The 15949-nt window shown below is 49.5% G+C and overlaps 1 protein-coding gene and 1 non-coding gene across 2 annotated transcripts in view; both read right to left on the bottom strand.

Annotated features, from left to right (window-relative positions):
* Positions 1-2475: 2475 nt before the first annotated feature.
* The window catches only part of FIBCD1 (fibrinogen C domain containing 1), a 48611-nt gene continuing 35137 nt past the window's right edge, over positions 2476-15949 (bottom strand). Inside the window, exons 7-9 of the mRNA XM_038745674.1 lie at positions 11115-11211; positions 4483-4662; positions 2476-2773 (exon numbers count right to left, since the gene is read on the bottom strand). Coding sequence (XP_038601602.1) covers positions 2514-2773; positions 4483-4662; positions 11115-11211 — 537 coding nt within the window. The 3' untranslated portion in view covers positions 2476-2513. The remainder of the gene's footprint in view (positions 2774-4482; positions 4663-11114; positions 11212-15949) is intronic.
* Positions 15808-15914, bottom strand: LOC119927858. Its single transcript, XR_005450825.1, has one exon. It is a non-coding gene; the product is annotated as a U6 spliceosomal RNA (small nuclear RNA).

Raw genomic sequence — 15949 nt, 5'->3', positions numbered from 1 at the left:
GCCACAAAACAGACCTGCCCCCCTCCAACTCCTGGCCCCTGGAAAGAAGGGAGGAAAATAGAGCTTGCAGGAAAAGCCGGTGTACAAAAAATAATCTACCTTCTCCACGAAGGGTAGAGAGCAAAACCACAGGCCGTGACCTCAAAGAGACACTTCGTTTTTCTTCCATTCCAAGACCTCTGTTGTAATTGGATGGTGTCAGCAGAGGGCAGGGGCTTCCTCGAGTTCCCGGGAAAAGTGTGCTGGAGAGCCACTGAGCACAGTTTGCTATGCTGCAGGGTTAAAACTCAGCAGAACAAGTGGACCGTTACCTTTTCAGCAAGGCCAGAGAAGATTTCTGGCATGAGAGCATCCCCCAAAGTCTGTGCCAGCTCACTAAATCAAAGCGGGAACCCACAGGGGCCCAGAGAGGCAGTGAAGCTAAGCTTCTTCCCATGTGATCTTGGGCTCGGGGCCCTTCTCTGAATGCAGAACAGCTGGACGGGGAGGAGTTGGGATGCCCAGGACCTTGTTCAGTTTGTCGGACCCCCCCCCCCACACACACACAGTTCCGGCTCTCCCCAACTTCTAGCCAGGCAGGCAAGCCCCAGATCTGCTTGCAGCATGTGCCCTAGTCAGAGTCTATACCAGAGCCTGGGCCAAGGGGGAAAACGTGGGCCCGGAGCTCATTTCTGAACATCTGGGCTCAGTCCCGAACAGCTGGCTCCGATAAATGTTTCCCTGCTGCACACAGGAAAAGAAAACCCCTGCTGAGACATGACAGGTTTTCACCGTGGGGCCTGAGAAAACGCTGCCCTAAAATCCTCCTCCCACCTTTTTGAGGGGAAGGTGGGGAGGCAGTGGCGGTCCTCCCATCCCGTGCCCGCCCTCGCTCTCCGCCCTGGTATTTTACAATGTCCTTCTGAGAGAGCAATTCCTGGGGCCTCTGTAAACTCTGAGCAGGAAGCTCCCTGCTCTTTCCTGGTGGCTTTCTGTCTGCGGCAGAGCCTGATGGAGTCGGGGCTGTGGCCGACATTGGCCTAGGCAGGACCATAGCAGCAACAGCTGAGCTGGGCGGGGGCTCTCGGAGCCCAGGTCCTTTCTAGAGGAAGAAAAGGCTGGTCCAGGAAAAGGAGAAATTCAGCTGTCCCAGGGCAAGGCCCTGGAAACGTACAGGGATGTCCCAAGACCTGCCCAGATTTCCGGGAAGTCTTCCAGTCTGGTCTCTCCACTAGCTACCAGGCTGGATAGCTGAGAAGCAGGGGTCCCACCCGGATATGTGTGGGCAGAGAGATGTGGCTAAGGGTCGTTCAGAGAAGGAGGAAAGTGAAGCCCTCCAGTCGGCAAGCTCTTTACAACAACATCTTGAGCAGAGCAGATGACAGAAGTTGGTTTGGCCTTGGCCTCCGGCCTTGTGCTGGGAAGGCAGCAACAGGCCCGGAGTGGGTTTGGGCAGGGGGGTTCCTCATACTGACTATGGATCTGTCTGAGGTTCCCCCTTCGACTCACCAGAGACTGAACTCAGTTAACACTGTCCCAAAGAGGTGCGTGGGGATGCAGAGGGCGGAAGGGATGGGGACCTGTGGACTGAGGGCAGCGCAAATTTCTCCACCTCTTCGCCTGTCTTGGGGAGCAGCTGTACCCCATCCAGAGTGCAGTTGGCTTCAACGGAGCTCTCCCAAGGCCTGCTTTATGGCTATGCAATCCCTCCCGCCTTGGGCCAGCTCCTGTCTACAGTTGTTCCGGTACATTTGGGGAATATGTCAAACTCGTGTTACCTTCTGAAAACATGGGCTTAGTTGCCCAAATGGTGAGCCCCTGGGGAAACTTGAGGCTGGCTCTGGACTCAGATGACCCCAACCCACACCCCAGGAGAAATGAAGACCGTGCTTTGGGAGCACGTCCAGCCCTTCATTTCCTCCTGTAGAAATAATCAAAAGGATTTGTGGGTCAGCAGGGAGGGAGGCCTGTCCCCCACCTCTCAGCCCCCCCAGACTGGGAGCTGAGTAAAGGGATGACTGTCCTCCTTCTGATCGAGAACAAGGAGAGAGAAATTCCTCAGCCACCCAGATGGCCCCAGGCTCAGCCAGGGAAAGGTGGAAACCACTGGGGTGAATACAATTCAGCACAAGGTAGAAAATTCACTATGGATTGGAAAGAGCTGTGGGTGTGGGGATAATCTGGGCTCCCTCCTGCCAAGTCGTCCTCAGTGTAAATGTCCCATGAAGGAAAGTCCACCAGCCTCCTTCCTCTCCACTCCTGCAGCCGGGAGGAGGAGAGGTGGGGAACTTTGTGCCTCCAAGGCTGGAGGAAGAGGAAACTCCATCCTTCCTCACCCCCACATCTGCTGAGAGTGGCATCTCCTGCAGAGGCGGGAATTGATGGCAGCTGGAAGGTTGCTGGTGTGTGGAGTCTCCCCCGAGTCCCAGACAGGACCACACTGAGTTGTGGGGGTGGGGAAGGGGCCTGGGGAGGCAGCCCCCAGGAGAAGGGCTCAGCGGGGGAGGGGACGCGAAGGGTCGTGGGGCTCTTGCCTAGTGCTCCTCCCTCACGGGCCGGATCTTCATCTCGGTGGACTTGAGGGAGTACTGCCAGCCGGTCCAGGAGGACCACTCGATGCCGTCGGCGTAGGAAGAGTGGTGGCCCTTGAGGTATTGGCCGTTGAGGTTGGAAGTGTGGCAGTTGCGGTACCACCAGGCCCCATGATAGAATGAGGCGCAGTTGTTCTCAGAGTGATCGTTGTCCCGGTCTTTGGTGGTGAACTTCATGCCATTGTGTTTCAGGAAAGAGTCGCCTGCACAATACATGTACGTACATACGTGTACACACACATACACACACACACGCACACGCGATTACTGAGATATCTGCCATCCAGCCCTTCACTCACCAGCCCTCAACTAATCCCCCGGGTTCATCTCCAGGAGCCTGAATCCCCAGTCCTGATTCAGCTCTTTGGGATGTTGATGATGACAATAATACTAATAATGATAATAACAACCGTGGGTATTTGTTAAGCACCCACTGTGTGTCAAATACTGTTTGAAGTGCTGGGGTAGATACAAGCCGGTCAGGTGGGACACAGTCCCTGTCCCAAGTGGGGCTCACCGTCTTACACCCCATTTTACAGACGAGGTAACTGAGGCCCGGAGAAGTGAAGTGACAATCAAGGGCACACAGCAGACAAGTGGAGGAGCTAGGGTTAGAACTCACGTCCTTCTGAATCCCAGGCCTGTGGTCTATCCACTAGACCCTGCTGCTTCTCATAAGTAACTTGAGTGAATAATAATAATAATAATGATAGTGTTTCTTAACTTCTTACTAGCTTGAGTGAATAATAACAATGATAATAACGATAGTATTTGTTAACTTCTTACTAGGTACAAAGCACTGCACTAAATACAGGCTAATCAGGTCTTTGGAGTTCAGCTGGGCTAAAGCACTTGGGGCTACAGACCCCGGGGCTCTGGGGGACCACTTCTAGCCTAAGGGATTCTGCCTTTCTGTAGAAGAAGAAACATTTTTGGAACAAAACCAGGCACGGAACTTCTCCAAAAATCCTCAGGTTTATGGCTGTGGGTACAGAGCAGGTGTGTTGAGAGCACTGGCTGCTCCTAGTGCCCCTTCTCTAATCCTAAATAAGTCATTGTCATCATCATCAGCTGCAGTGTTGTCTATTGGACGCTTACTACAGGCAGAGCACTGTCCCACAAATACTTGGGGCTTTAAAGTCTTCCACTTTGGCTCCCTCACACATTCACAAGCTCTTCTACATTCATAAAGCTCTCTCTACATTCATCAGTGTAGACTTCATGGTCGCTGAGGGCAGGGAACATGTCTACCAAGTCTGTCAGACTGTACTCTCCCAAGTGCTTAGTACGGTACCCTGTACGCAGTAAGCACTCAATAAATACAATTGAGTTAATGAAGTTGAGCAAATTTCATTAAGTCGATTGTATTTATTGAGCACTTACTGTGTGCAGAGCATGGCTCAGTGGAAAGAGCACGGGCTTTGGAGTCAGAAGTCATGGGTTCTGACCATTTGTCAGCTGTGTGACTTTGGGCAAGTCACTTCACTTCTCTGTGCCTCAGTTACCTCACCTGTAAAAGGGGATTGAGACTGTGAGCTCCCTGTGAGACAACCTGATCACAATGTACCTCTCCAGTGCTTAGAACAGTGCCTTGCACATAGTAAGGGCTTAATAAATGCCATCATTAGTATTATTATTACTAAGCACTTGGAAAGTACAACTTGGCAACAAATAGGGACAATCCCTACCCATTCTGACCTACAAGGGAGTGAGGAAGGAATTAACTCACTGGGACTCCCCTGCTCTTGGCTCAATCCGCTAGGCCTTTGGGGCTTTTTCCGTCTGCCTTATGGCTTTGAGGTCCTTTCCCCTAAAGGCTTGTTGGCTGTGTTCCCTGCCTGGATGTTGACTCGCTACAGGGCATGGAGAAATTCATGTTTCCCTTGCTTCATAGACCAGCCCCAAGCAGTACCTGCTGTGCCGGAGTATTCCGCTATGGTGATTGGGTAGCCGTCCTCCTCCGGGTCCACGGAGAACAGACCCACGCCGAAGGTGCCGTAGTGAGCATAGGCCGTGCCGTTGTCAAAGTCCTCGAGGTCGACGTGCAGCTCATAGCTGGCCTGTGTGGTCAGGGCGTGGATTCTCTTCAGGCCTAGGTTGGAGAGGCGAAAGCAAGTGAGATCCCCGGGGATGTCCGGTGACGTAGAAGCGGAGGATCAGGGAAGTTGTTTCTCCTGGCTTGTTGGGCAAGAGATGCTGCTTGCATTAAGCTAAACTTTTAGACTGTGAGCCCACTGTTGGGTAGGGACTGTCTCTATATGTTGCCAACTTGTGCTCCCCAAGTGCTTAGTACAGTGCTCTGCACACAGTAAGCGCTGAATAAATATGATTGATTGATTGATTGATTAAACCCTTGGCTAAAGGCTCCTCCTCTTCTGGCTCCTCCTGTCACTCACCATGCCCATCTCCTGCTACACCCCTGTGCTCCAGACAAGCCAACCTGCATTCTGTCCTCCACGCATGACTCTCCTGCTTCCAACCGTTGCTCAGGCAAATCCACCTATGGAGAATAATCTCACCAGGTCCATCGTGTTGCTATGATCATACCACCTCCATGTAGCCATTCCAGATTAAGCCCATGCAACTTTACCAATGTCCTACACCTCTGTAAATTTTGTGTGTAGTGTGAGTGTGTAGTGTGAGTTTTCCTGGCATGGTCTTAGACTCTGTCACTTGTGCTTCAGGTCTATTTGCACGCTTGTATATTTGGTTCCACCTTGGTTTGACTGTGAGTGTCTTCTTTTTTTAATGGTATTTGTTAAACGCTTACTACGTGCCAGGCACTGGACTAAGTGCTGGGGTAGATACAAGCTAATCAGGTTGGACAAGGTCCATGTCCCATAGGGGGCTCACGGTCTTAATCCCCACTTTACAGATGAGGTAACTGAGGCCCAGAGAAGTGAAGTGACAATCAAGGGCACACAGCAGGGTTAGAACTCACGTCCTTCTAACTCCTAGTGGCTCTATCCACTAGGCCATGCTCTCCCACACTCAGAAAAGTGGTGTGATTTGAAGCAGCCAGCATATACACACACACACACACACACACTCACACACATACTCACACACGGACTCTGGAGGTGCTTTCCTGCCAGTTTGATTACCTCTTGATTAAAAGGGCATTTAATTAAACTCCTTATGAGTTATCAGGAGCAGCGAGTGACATTTCATCAGCCTGGTTTGTGTGTCTCAATCTCCCCCTCTTTCCTCTCCTCTCTCAAACTCAAAGGCCCCTGGGGTGGGGTGGGGTGTGTGTGTGTGTGTGTGTGTGTGTGTGTGTGCATCTTAATAGGGATGGAAACCTGTACCAGCGTCCCCAGCAGCAGGTTAGAAGCACGGCCTCCAGGTTATAGCAGAATCAGCACCACACAATGGCGGAGTCGTTCCCTTCATCCCCTCCCTTGTGTCTGTTACAAAGGAAGCCCCCACACTTCACTGATTCATTCATTCATTCGAGAAGCAGCGTGGCTCAGTGGAAAGAGCCCGGGCTTGGGAGCCAGAGGTCATGGGTTCTAATCCCGGCTCCGCCACTCGTCAGCTGTGTGATGGGGGCAAGTCACTTCCATTCATTCATTCATTCAATCATATTTATTGAGCGCTTACTGTGTGCAGAGCACTAAGCACTTGGGAAGTACAATTTGGCAACATATAGAGACGGTCCCTACCCAACAACGGGCTCACAGTAACTTCTCTGGGCCTCAGTTACTTTATCTGTAAAATGGGGATTAAAACGGTGAGCCCCACATGGGACAACCTGATCACCTTGTATCCCCCCAGCGCTTAGAACAGTGCTTCACACATAGTAAGCGCTTAACAAATGCCATCATTATTGTTATTATTCATTCAATTGTACTTATTGACTGCTTAAAGTGTTCACTGTACTAAGCACTTAAGAGGGTACAGTACAACAATAAACACATTCCCTACCCCCAATCTAGAGGGGAAAAAATAGTATTTGTAAAGTGCTTACAATGTGCCAAGCACTGTTTTAAGCACCGAGGAAGATACAAGCTAATCAGGTCGGACAAAGTCCTTGTCCCACATGGGGCTCACGCTCTTATCCCCATTTTACAGATGAGGTAACTGAGGTACAGAGATATGAAAAGACCAACTCGTTCTCTTGCTTCCTCTCAAACTGACCTTGTAGCTCTGGTCTCTTCCACCTCCTTCCCCTCGCTTATGTCCTTCCCACATCTAACAGCACGTCCCTCTCAAAGCCAACAGACCACTTCTCCCCAAATTCAAAGTCATCCTAAAAACCCACGTCCTCTTACCAGCCTTTCCTGTTTCATTTCTCAGCCCCCTAGGCTGTATAAACCCACCTCCCAACTCTACTATTCATTCATTCAATCGCATTTATTGAGCACTTACTGTATGCAAAGCACTGTACCAAGCACTTGGGAGCAGGCTGGTTAGCTCAGTTTTTTTAATGACATTTGTTAAGCGCTTACTATGGGCAAAGCACTGTTCTAAGCGCTGGGGAGGATACAAGGTGATCAGGTTGTCCCATGTGGGGCTCACTGTCTTAATTCCCATTTTACAGATGAGGTAACTGAGGCCCAGAGAAGTGAAGTGACTTGCCCAAAGTCACACAGCTGACAGTTGGTGGAGCCGGGATTAGAACCCATGACCTCTGACTCCCAAGCCCGGGCTCTATCCACTGAGCCATGCTGCTTCTCAGTTGGTTAGAATGTGGTGCTAATAACGCTTAGGTTGTGGGTTTGATCCCCACACGGGGTATTTATCTTAGATGAGCAGCATGGCATAGTGGATAGACCACGTGCCTGCGAGTCAGAAGGTCATGGGTTCTAATCCCGGCTCTGCCACTTGTCCATTGTATGACCTTGGGTAAGTCACTTCATTTTTCTGTGCCTCAGTTACTTCCTCTGTAAAGCGGGTATTGAGACTGTGAGTCCCATGTGGGACAGGGGCTATGTCCAACCCGACTTGCTTATTTCCACCCCAGGGCTTCGTACAGTGCTTGGCCCATAGTAAGCGCTTAACAAATGCCACAGTTATTATTACTATAACTCATTTATACACATCTTCAGCACTTGGGTCTAACCACTTATGTAATTTTTTTGACCACTCTGTTTTGATTTTTTTTTCTTCCCTTTAAGAGTGTGAGCTTCTTGTGGGAGGGAACATGTCACTTCCTTATTCTATACTTCCCAAGCAGGTAGTCCAGTACTCCGCACTGAGTGGGCGCTCAGTAAATATTACTACTACAGAGTCCCTTAAGACTACCTTCTACCCATCTTACCCTCAGGCTCCATCAGTGGCAGGTCCAGAGGCTCCACAAACTCCATTCTACTAGAACGCCTAAACAGCCGGAGGGGAGGCTGGCGATGTCGTGTTAGGTTGGCGCTGCTGCCACCATTTTTCAATGATCAATCACTTGTATTTATTGAGCGCTTACCACCTGCAGAGCAGTGTGAGAAGCAGCGTGGCTCACTGGAAAGAGCATGGGCTTTGGAGTCAGAGGTCATGGGTTCGAATCCTGCTCCACCACATGTCTGTTGTGTGACCTTGGGCAAGTCACTTAACTTCTCTGAGCCTCAGTTACCTCATCTGTAAAATGGGGATTAAGACTGTGAGCCCCACATGGGACAACTTGATCACCTTGTATCCCCCCCAGCGCTTAGAACAGTGCTTTGCACATAGTAAGTGCTTAACAAATGCCATCATCATCATCATCAGTATACTAAGCGGTTTGGGAGAGTACAATATAACAGAGTTGGTCGACACATTCTCTGCCCACAAGGAGTTTGCAGTCTAGAAGCGAACTGCCTTCAGTCTAGTGGATAGAGCGCAGGCCTACGAGTCAGAAGAACCTGGGTTCTAATTCCGGCTCTGCCACCTTTCTGCTATGTGGCCTTGGGCAAGTCACTTGATTTCTCAGTTCCCACATCTGTAAAATGGGAGTTAGGACTGTGAGTCCCATATTGGGCAGGGACAGTGTGCAGCCTGATTAGCTCATATCTACCCCGGCACTTCAAACACTGCATTATGACACACAGTAAGTGCTAAACAAATACCATTATTATTATTCAGAAAGCGACTTCCCTACCGCCTGCTGCCTTTCATGAGCCTCTTCCAGGAAATCCAGTTTGTAATCTGCTCCAGAGAGGAAGAACTGGGGTAAATCCATTGCTCTGATCGAGCTCCTTAAGTCCCTAAGGACAAGGCACCCTGCCGGCTGGCAACAACCTTTTAGAGTTCAGCAGTCTTCTAGACTGTGAGCCCGTTGTTGGGTAGGGACCGTCTCTATATGTTGCCAACTTGTACTTCCCAAGCGCTTAGTACAGTGCTCTGCACACAGGAAGCGCTCAATAAATATGACTGAATGAATGAACTACCTGCTTTCCTATCCAAATTCAGGGACACCTCCAGCTGCTAGGGTACAGGCTATTGACTGTCAGCGGGCAGGCTTTGGAAGTCTGGGGAGGCCGCTGATTCCGGAGGGTTTTTGCCCACATGATCCTTATCACACTTTCCCCTTTCTACTTTTTTGTATAGCCACTGTTTTCTCTCTTCCTCTGTATCTCTGTGTATATGTCTCTTTACCCTTATTGATCTGCCATTATTGCTTCCCAGAAACGTCCGTGTCACCTTTCCACAATTTAATTAACAGCAGCTTCCCTTCCCAGGCCCCCACCCTGGGCCCCTGCCTCAAATGTAAGCCATCCCACCCACCCCCGCCCCGGAGGTTTCCCCTCCCTCCAGAGCCAGCGTTAAACCAGGGATGTGGAGGGCGGGAAGGTGGGTTTTTACTGCTCGAAAGTTTGGGGCTTTGTGCAGGCTCCCGCTCTGGGAAATCATTTTGAAATTCATCTCAGGGCACCGGGCGTCTGCCAAGTGTTAATCAGGGCCTCGCCTAAATGGCTCCTTCTCACACCTTTCGTTGCCGCTGATAGATTTCAATTAAGATGCGGAAGCCCAGTCACCACTGGCTGGGAGCGCAGCAGATCATCCTCAAGTGCAGATCGACCAAAGTAGTGGTGGGCTCCGGATGCCCTCCCTTCACCACCCTGGAGGGTCTGCGCCCCTACAAGAGGTGGTCCCCTTGGCAGAGAAATGCCAGTTTGCCTCCTGGAGGGGCCAGGGGGACTAATAATGATAATAATGATGGCATTTGTTAAGCACTTACTATATGCAAAGCACTGTTCTATGCGCCGGGGTGGTGGGGGGAATACAAGGTGATCAGGTTGTCCCACGTGGGGCTCACAGTCTTCATCCCCATTTTACAGATGAGGTAACTGAGGCTCAGAGAAGTTAAATGACTTGTCCAAGGTCACACAGCAGGCGTGTGGTGGAGCCAGGATTAGAACCCGTGACCTCTGACTCCCAAGCCCGGGCTCTTTCCACTGAGCCACGCTGGACTAGGGGCTTCCCCTCCCCTAACTCCCCTTTCTGCCACCTCCCAATCAATCAATGGCATTTATTATTATTATTATTAATCATAATAATAATGATATTTGTTAAGGGCTTACTATGTGCCAAGCACTGCTCTAAGTGGTGAGGTAGACACCAGGTGATCAGGTTGTCCCACGTGTATCTTAATCCTCATTTTACGGATGAGATAACTGAGGCCCAGAGAAGTTAGTTGTCTTGCCCAAGGTCACACAGCAGACAAGTGGCAGAGCCAGGGTTAGAACCCATGCTCTCTGACTCCCAAGCCCATGCTCTTGAGCGCTTACAATGCGCAGAGCACTGTACTAATCATTTAGGTGAGTGTAATATAACCGAGTTTGTAGACATGCTCCCTGCCCACAAGGAGTTTATAGCCTAAAGCTTACAGTTTCCCAAGATCACCCTGGTCCAGTGGGGAGATTTGGGGACCAGTCTTGGTCTTCCAAAGCCCACCCAGCATTTGGTACAGTGCGCTACACACAGTGGGTGCATGGGACACGCAGTAGGTCGACTTAGCCTAGACCTTTTGGGTTCCTTGTAGTTTTGGGAAGATTATTCCACCACCAGAGAAGCAGTGTGGCCTAGTTGAAAGAGTGCCGCCCGGGGCCAAAGATGATTTGCGTTCTAATCCCGGCTCCACCACTGGCCTGTTGTGGAACCTTGGTCAAGTCAGTTTAACTTCTCTGGGCCTCAGTTTCCTCCTCTGTTAAAAGAGGGATTCAATACCCGTTCTCCCTCCTACTTAGACTGTGAGCCCCACTGAACCCCAAGTGGGACGGAGACTGTGTCCTATCTGATTACCTTGCATCTATCTCTAGACTGTGAGCTTGTTGTGGGCAGGGAATGTCACAGTTTATTGTCGTACGGTACTTTCCCAAGTGCTTAGTACAGTGCTCTGCACTCAGTAAGTGCTTAATAAATATGATCGAATGAATGAATCTATCTCAGCGATTAGCACAGTGCTTGGCACATTCCTTAACAAATACCATGATTATTATTCATTATCACTATCAGCTTTCCCCAAAGACTCAGCATATGGGACCTTCCCTGGCCTCACCACCTGTGTGCCACAGAGGGAATTTATGAGGATATCCAGAGCAGGTGGGGAAGATCAGGTTCTGGTTCACTTACCTAACCAGTGCTCCCCTGTGAGCTTGCCGAAGCCATCCCGGTACGCCTCCCAGCCTCGAAAGAAGTTGACCGAGCCATCCTCTCGCCTCTGAAAAACCTGCAGGGGAGGGGAAGAGGGCTGGTGAGTTATAATAATAATAATTGTGGCAGTTAAGTGCTTACTATGTGCCAGCCAGTGGATTAAGCACTGGGGTGGATACAAGCAAACTGGGTTGGACGCAGTCCCTGTCCCATGAGGGGCTCACAGTCTCAATCCCCGTTTTACAGATAAAGTGAATGAGGTCCAGAGAAGTGGAGTGACTTGCCCAAAGTCACACAGCAGACAAGTGGCAGAGCCGGGATTGGTGAGTCTGCTGGGATCCCTGGCAGAGGGGGAGTCCGCATCTCCATGCATGTTCCTCTCCCCACCCCACTCCTGCTCACATTCTCCCAGTCAGGCAGTCAGTCAATCGAGTGTGCAGAATACTGTATTAAGCACTTGGGAAAGCACAGAACAACAATAAACAGACATCTTCCCTGCCCACAGCAAGTCTAGAGATGGAGACAGACATTAATATAAACAAATAAATTACAGACATGTACATAAGTTCTGTGGGGCCATTGAGGTGGGGGGGAAATCAATAGAGGGAGCAAGTCAGGGTGACAAAGAAGGGAGTGAGAGAAGAGGAAAGGAGGAGACGTGCCTTCAATAAGGATTTGAAGCGAGGGGGAGGAATTGTCTGATATGAGGAGGGAGAGCGTTCCAGGCCAGAGGTGGGACCCAGGCCAGAGTTGATGGCGAGATAGATGAGATCAAGGTACAGTTGAGAAGGCTAGCGTTAACGGAATGAAGTGTGCAAGATGGCTTGTAATAGGAGAATAGCTGGGTGAGATAGGAGGAGGGAAGCTGATTGACTGCTTTAAAGCCAATAGTGAGACGTTTCTTCCCATTTAGCCTGTGAGCCCCATGAAGGGCAGGGACTGTGTCCGATCTTCATATGCTGCATTCCACTCCAGCACTTATCCCAGTGCTTGGTGCATAGTAAATGTTTAACAAATACCATTATTGATAATAATAATGGTAGCAGTAATAGTATGTTTTTGATTCCTGCAAGCTCCTGAACCCATCTCCCTTACCTTGGAACTTGATTCCTTTGCAAGCCCAGGCAGCCTGGCACTCTTTGTTTTTGTGGCATTTGTTAAGTGCTCATTATGTGCCAGACACTACTCTAAGGGCTGAGGTAAATACAAGGTAATCAGGTTGGACACAGTTCATGTCCCTCATGGCACTCACAGTCTTAATGCCCATTTTACAGGTGAAGTAACTGGGCAAAGAGAAGAGAAGTGACTTGCCTGAGGTCACAAAGCGGACAAGTGGCAGAGCCGGGATTAGAACCCAAGTCCTTCTGGCTCCCAGGCCCGAGCTCTTTCCACTAGACCACACTGCTTCCCAAAAAGAAGCCCACTAGACTCTCGCCTTGGGCAGGGATGGTGTGTTTTATATCTTTCGCATGTTCCCAAGTCTTAAAGATTGGTTTCTGCCCACATTAGGTGCTCAGCAACATTTCAAAAGCCGCAGGCTGGTTTTAAAATGGTTTCAAAACTCCATGAGCTGCTTCCAAATAGTTTCCAATTCATTCATTCATTCATTCATTCAATCGTATTTATTGAGCGCTTACTGTGTGCAGAGCACTGTACTAAGCACTGGGGAAGTACAGGTTGACAACATATAGAGACGGTCCCTACCCAACAGTGGGCTCACAGTCTAGAAGGGGGAGACAGACGACAAAACAAAACATATTAACAAAATAAAATAAATAGAATAAATATGTACAAATAAAATAGAGTAATAAATATGTACAAACATATATACATATATACAGGTGCTGTGGAGAGGGGAAGGAGGTAAGGCAGGGGGGATGGGGAGGGGGACAAGGGAAAGAGGAAGGAGGGGGCTCAGTCTGGGAAGGCCTCCTGGAGGAGGTGAGCTCTCAATAGGGCTCAGTGGTATTTATTGAGTGCTTACTAAGTGCAGAGCACTATACTAAGAGCTTGGGAGAGCACAGTATAAGAGAGTTGGTAGATGTGTTCCCTGCCCAGTGAGCTTACAGTCTAGAGGGGAAGACAGACATTAATATAAATCAATAAATTATGGATACATATGTAGCTCTACGGGGCTGGGGAGGGAGGTGAATACAGGGAGCAAATCAGAGCGAATAATAAGCTCCGCATGAGCTTTTTAATCCCAGCTGGCCTCCCCTCAAACCCATGGACCCGAGCAGCCTCATGTGTATCCCACAAAATGAACCACATCCTGATGCTTCTGAGCTCATTTCTGCTCCTCCCACCCAAAAGGGCCTGTCTCATTACTGCATTGACAACCAAATTACTGCCACGCCAAGATGATGGCACTTAGAGCTGCTCAGGAAAGCAGAGTCTCTCGCCTCGGGAGAAGAAAAAAAAGGCTCCAGGGGAAGGTGTGATTGGACTGCCAATGAACACCTGAGCTTCTACCTGAACCTTCCATCCTGGCTTGTGCCTTGTGGTTTTCTGAGATGCTCCTTTTTGGCCGTATCCTCCCAGTTTGGTTCTAGGACTGGTGCTCCAGCTCATCTGGGAAATGTTGAATTTCATTACTTTTGTGGCTTTCATGGGCAAAAAATGGGGAGAGGCGATAGTTCTTCCTCCCAAGTGGCCAAACCCTAATGTTTTGAAAATCCCCAAGCGCCTCTTCTTCACAGAGGAAGGAAATCCAATAAGGGTCAAAAGCACTTGAAACATAAATAAGACGCGGTCCCTAGTGTGTGCATTAAAGCACCTCTGAAATTCCAAAAGCTCAGCCATAGGACCAGACTTGGCAGTGAGGTCACCTAGTCCATCACCCTGCCTCAAGGCAAGACTCCAAAACAACCTTTCCAGAAAGACAATTGCCCATCCTTTTAGACTTCCCTCTCTCAATTGCAACTCCTTCAGGGACCAGACACTAGCCTCTCCCATTAAGGAAGGCCAGGGTGAAACCCCCTAGGGTAGGGATTCAACCTGGAGGAGAACCACATTGGTAACATTTCCCTCTCCATCTGGCTCATTGCGTTCAGTGCAACATGGGAAGAGACTTGGAGGTTTTTTTATGGTATTTGTTAAGCTCTTACTATTTGCCAGGCATTATTCTAAGCACCGGGGTAGATATAATCAATCAATCAATCAATCGTATTTATTGAGCGCTTACTATGTGCAGAGCACTGTACTAAGCGCTTGGGAAGTACAAATTGGCAACATATAGAGACGGTCCCTACCCAACAGTGGGCTCACAGTCTAAAATGGGGAGACAGAGAACAAAACCAAACATACTAACAAAATAAATAGAATAGATAAGCGCTTAGTACAGTGCTCTGCACACAGCAAGCGCTCAACAAATACCTTAGATTGATCTATATGTTGCCAACTTGGACTTCCCAAGCGCTTAGTACAGTGCTGTGCACACAGCAAGCGCTCAATACCTTAGATTGATCTATATGTTGCCAACTTGTACTTCCCAAGCGCTTTGTACGGTGCTCTGCACACAGTAAGCGCTCAGTAAATACGACTGATTGATTGATTGACCTATCTCAGTATAAAGTAATCAGTTGGACTCAGTCCATGTCCCACATGGGGCTCACAGTCTTAATCCCCATTTTACAGATGAGGTAACTGAGGCCCAGAGAAATAAAGTGACTTGCCCAAGGTAGTCAAGTGGTGGAGCCAGGATTAGAACTCAGGTCCTTCCTGCTCCCAGGCCTGTGCTGTCTCCACTAGGTCCCGCTGCTTCTCCAGAATCCTTGGCATTACTGTATGATGGGCAGCAGTGAAAGAAAGCTGGGGGCAGATCGGGGTGGGGAATTTGGGTTCCTCTGCTACTCTCTGTGCTGTACTTACCTTCTAGAATTAGAGCCTTAATTTTTATCCCTGCCCTGAGCCTTTAAGAAGCCGCAGCTAAGTCCTTTTTAAAGGGTTTTCCGTTTGACTCCGTGGGCAAGAAGGGGACGCTTAACTGGAAGGAACCTTAAAAGCAGCTTTTTGTGCCGGCTGTCGGGGGCGGCTGACGAGGATGGAGAGGGAGGGGGGTAGGGGCCTCCGCAGCCAGGAGACTCCCCTTCATCTGCTTTGGCCTCGCCTTGGAAGTAGGTCGCCTACTTGCTGAGCTGCTCCCTGCAGCGGCCCTGGGCTGGTTTGATTATTCTTGGTTGGCCCAGCAGTTCAGCTGGCCAGAGTGGTTTTCCAGATAAATGTCGAGGTCAGGTAGCTGAGGCACCTTTGTGCTCTCGGGGATTCCTCGTTCCCCTTGGGCTGGTGATGGGATGGAGGAGGGAAGGGACAAAGAAGCGAGGAGGGGGTTCTCTGGCCACAGGTGGCCCTAAGCCGTCCCTCTAGAATGTAAGCTCACTGAGGGCAGGGAATGTGTTCATTATAGAGAAGGAGCGTGGCTCAGTGGAAAGAGCACAGGCTTTGGAGTCAGAGGTCATGGGTTCAAATCCCGGCTCCTCCAATTCATTCATTCATTCAATCGTATTTATTGAGCGCTTACTGTGTGCAGAGCACTGGACTAAGCGCTTGGGAAGTACAAGTTGGCAACATATAGAGACGGTCCCTACCCAACAGTGGGCTCACAGTCTAGAAGGGGGAGACAGAGAACAAAATAAAACATATTAACAAAATAAAATAATTAGAATAAATATGTAAAAATATGGAATGCTTCATGAATTTGCATGTCATCCTTGCACAGGGGCCATGCTAATCTTCTCTGTATCATTCCAATTTTAGTATATGTGCTGCCGAAGTGAGCACAGTCAGCTGTGTGACTTTGGGCAAGTCACATAACT

This window comes from Tachyglossus aculeatus, chromosome 4 (assembly GCF_015852505.1).
Source record: "Tachyglossus aculeatus isolate mTacAcu1 chromosome 4, mTacAcu1.pri, whole genome shotgun sequence".
Classification (NCBI taxonomy): Eukaryota; Metazoa; Chordata; class Mammalia; order Monotremata; family Tachyglossidae; genus Tachyglossus; species Tachyglossus aculeatus.
Note: the sequence above shows the minus strand (reverse complement) of the source record. Positions and strands in the feature narration are given on the sequence as shown.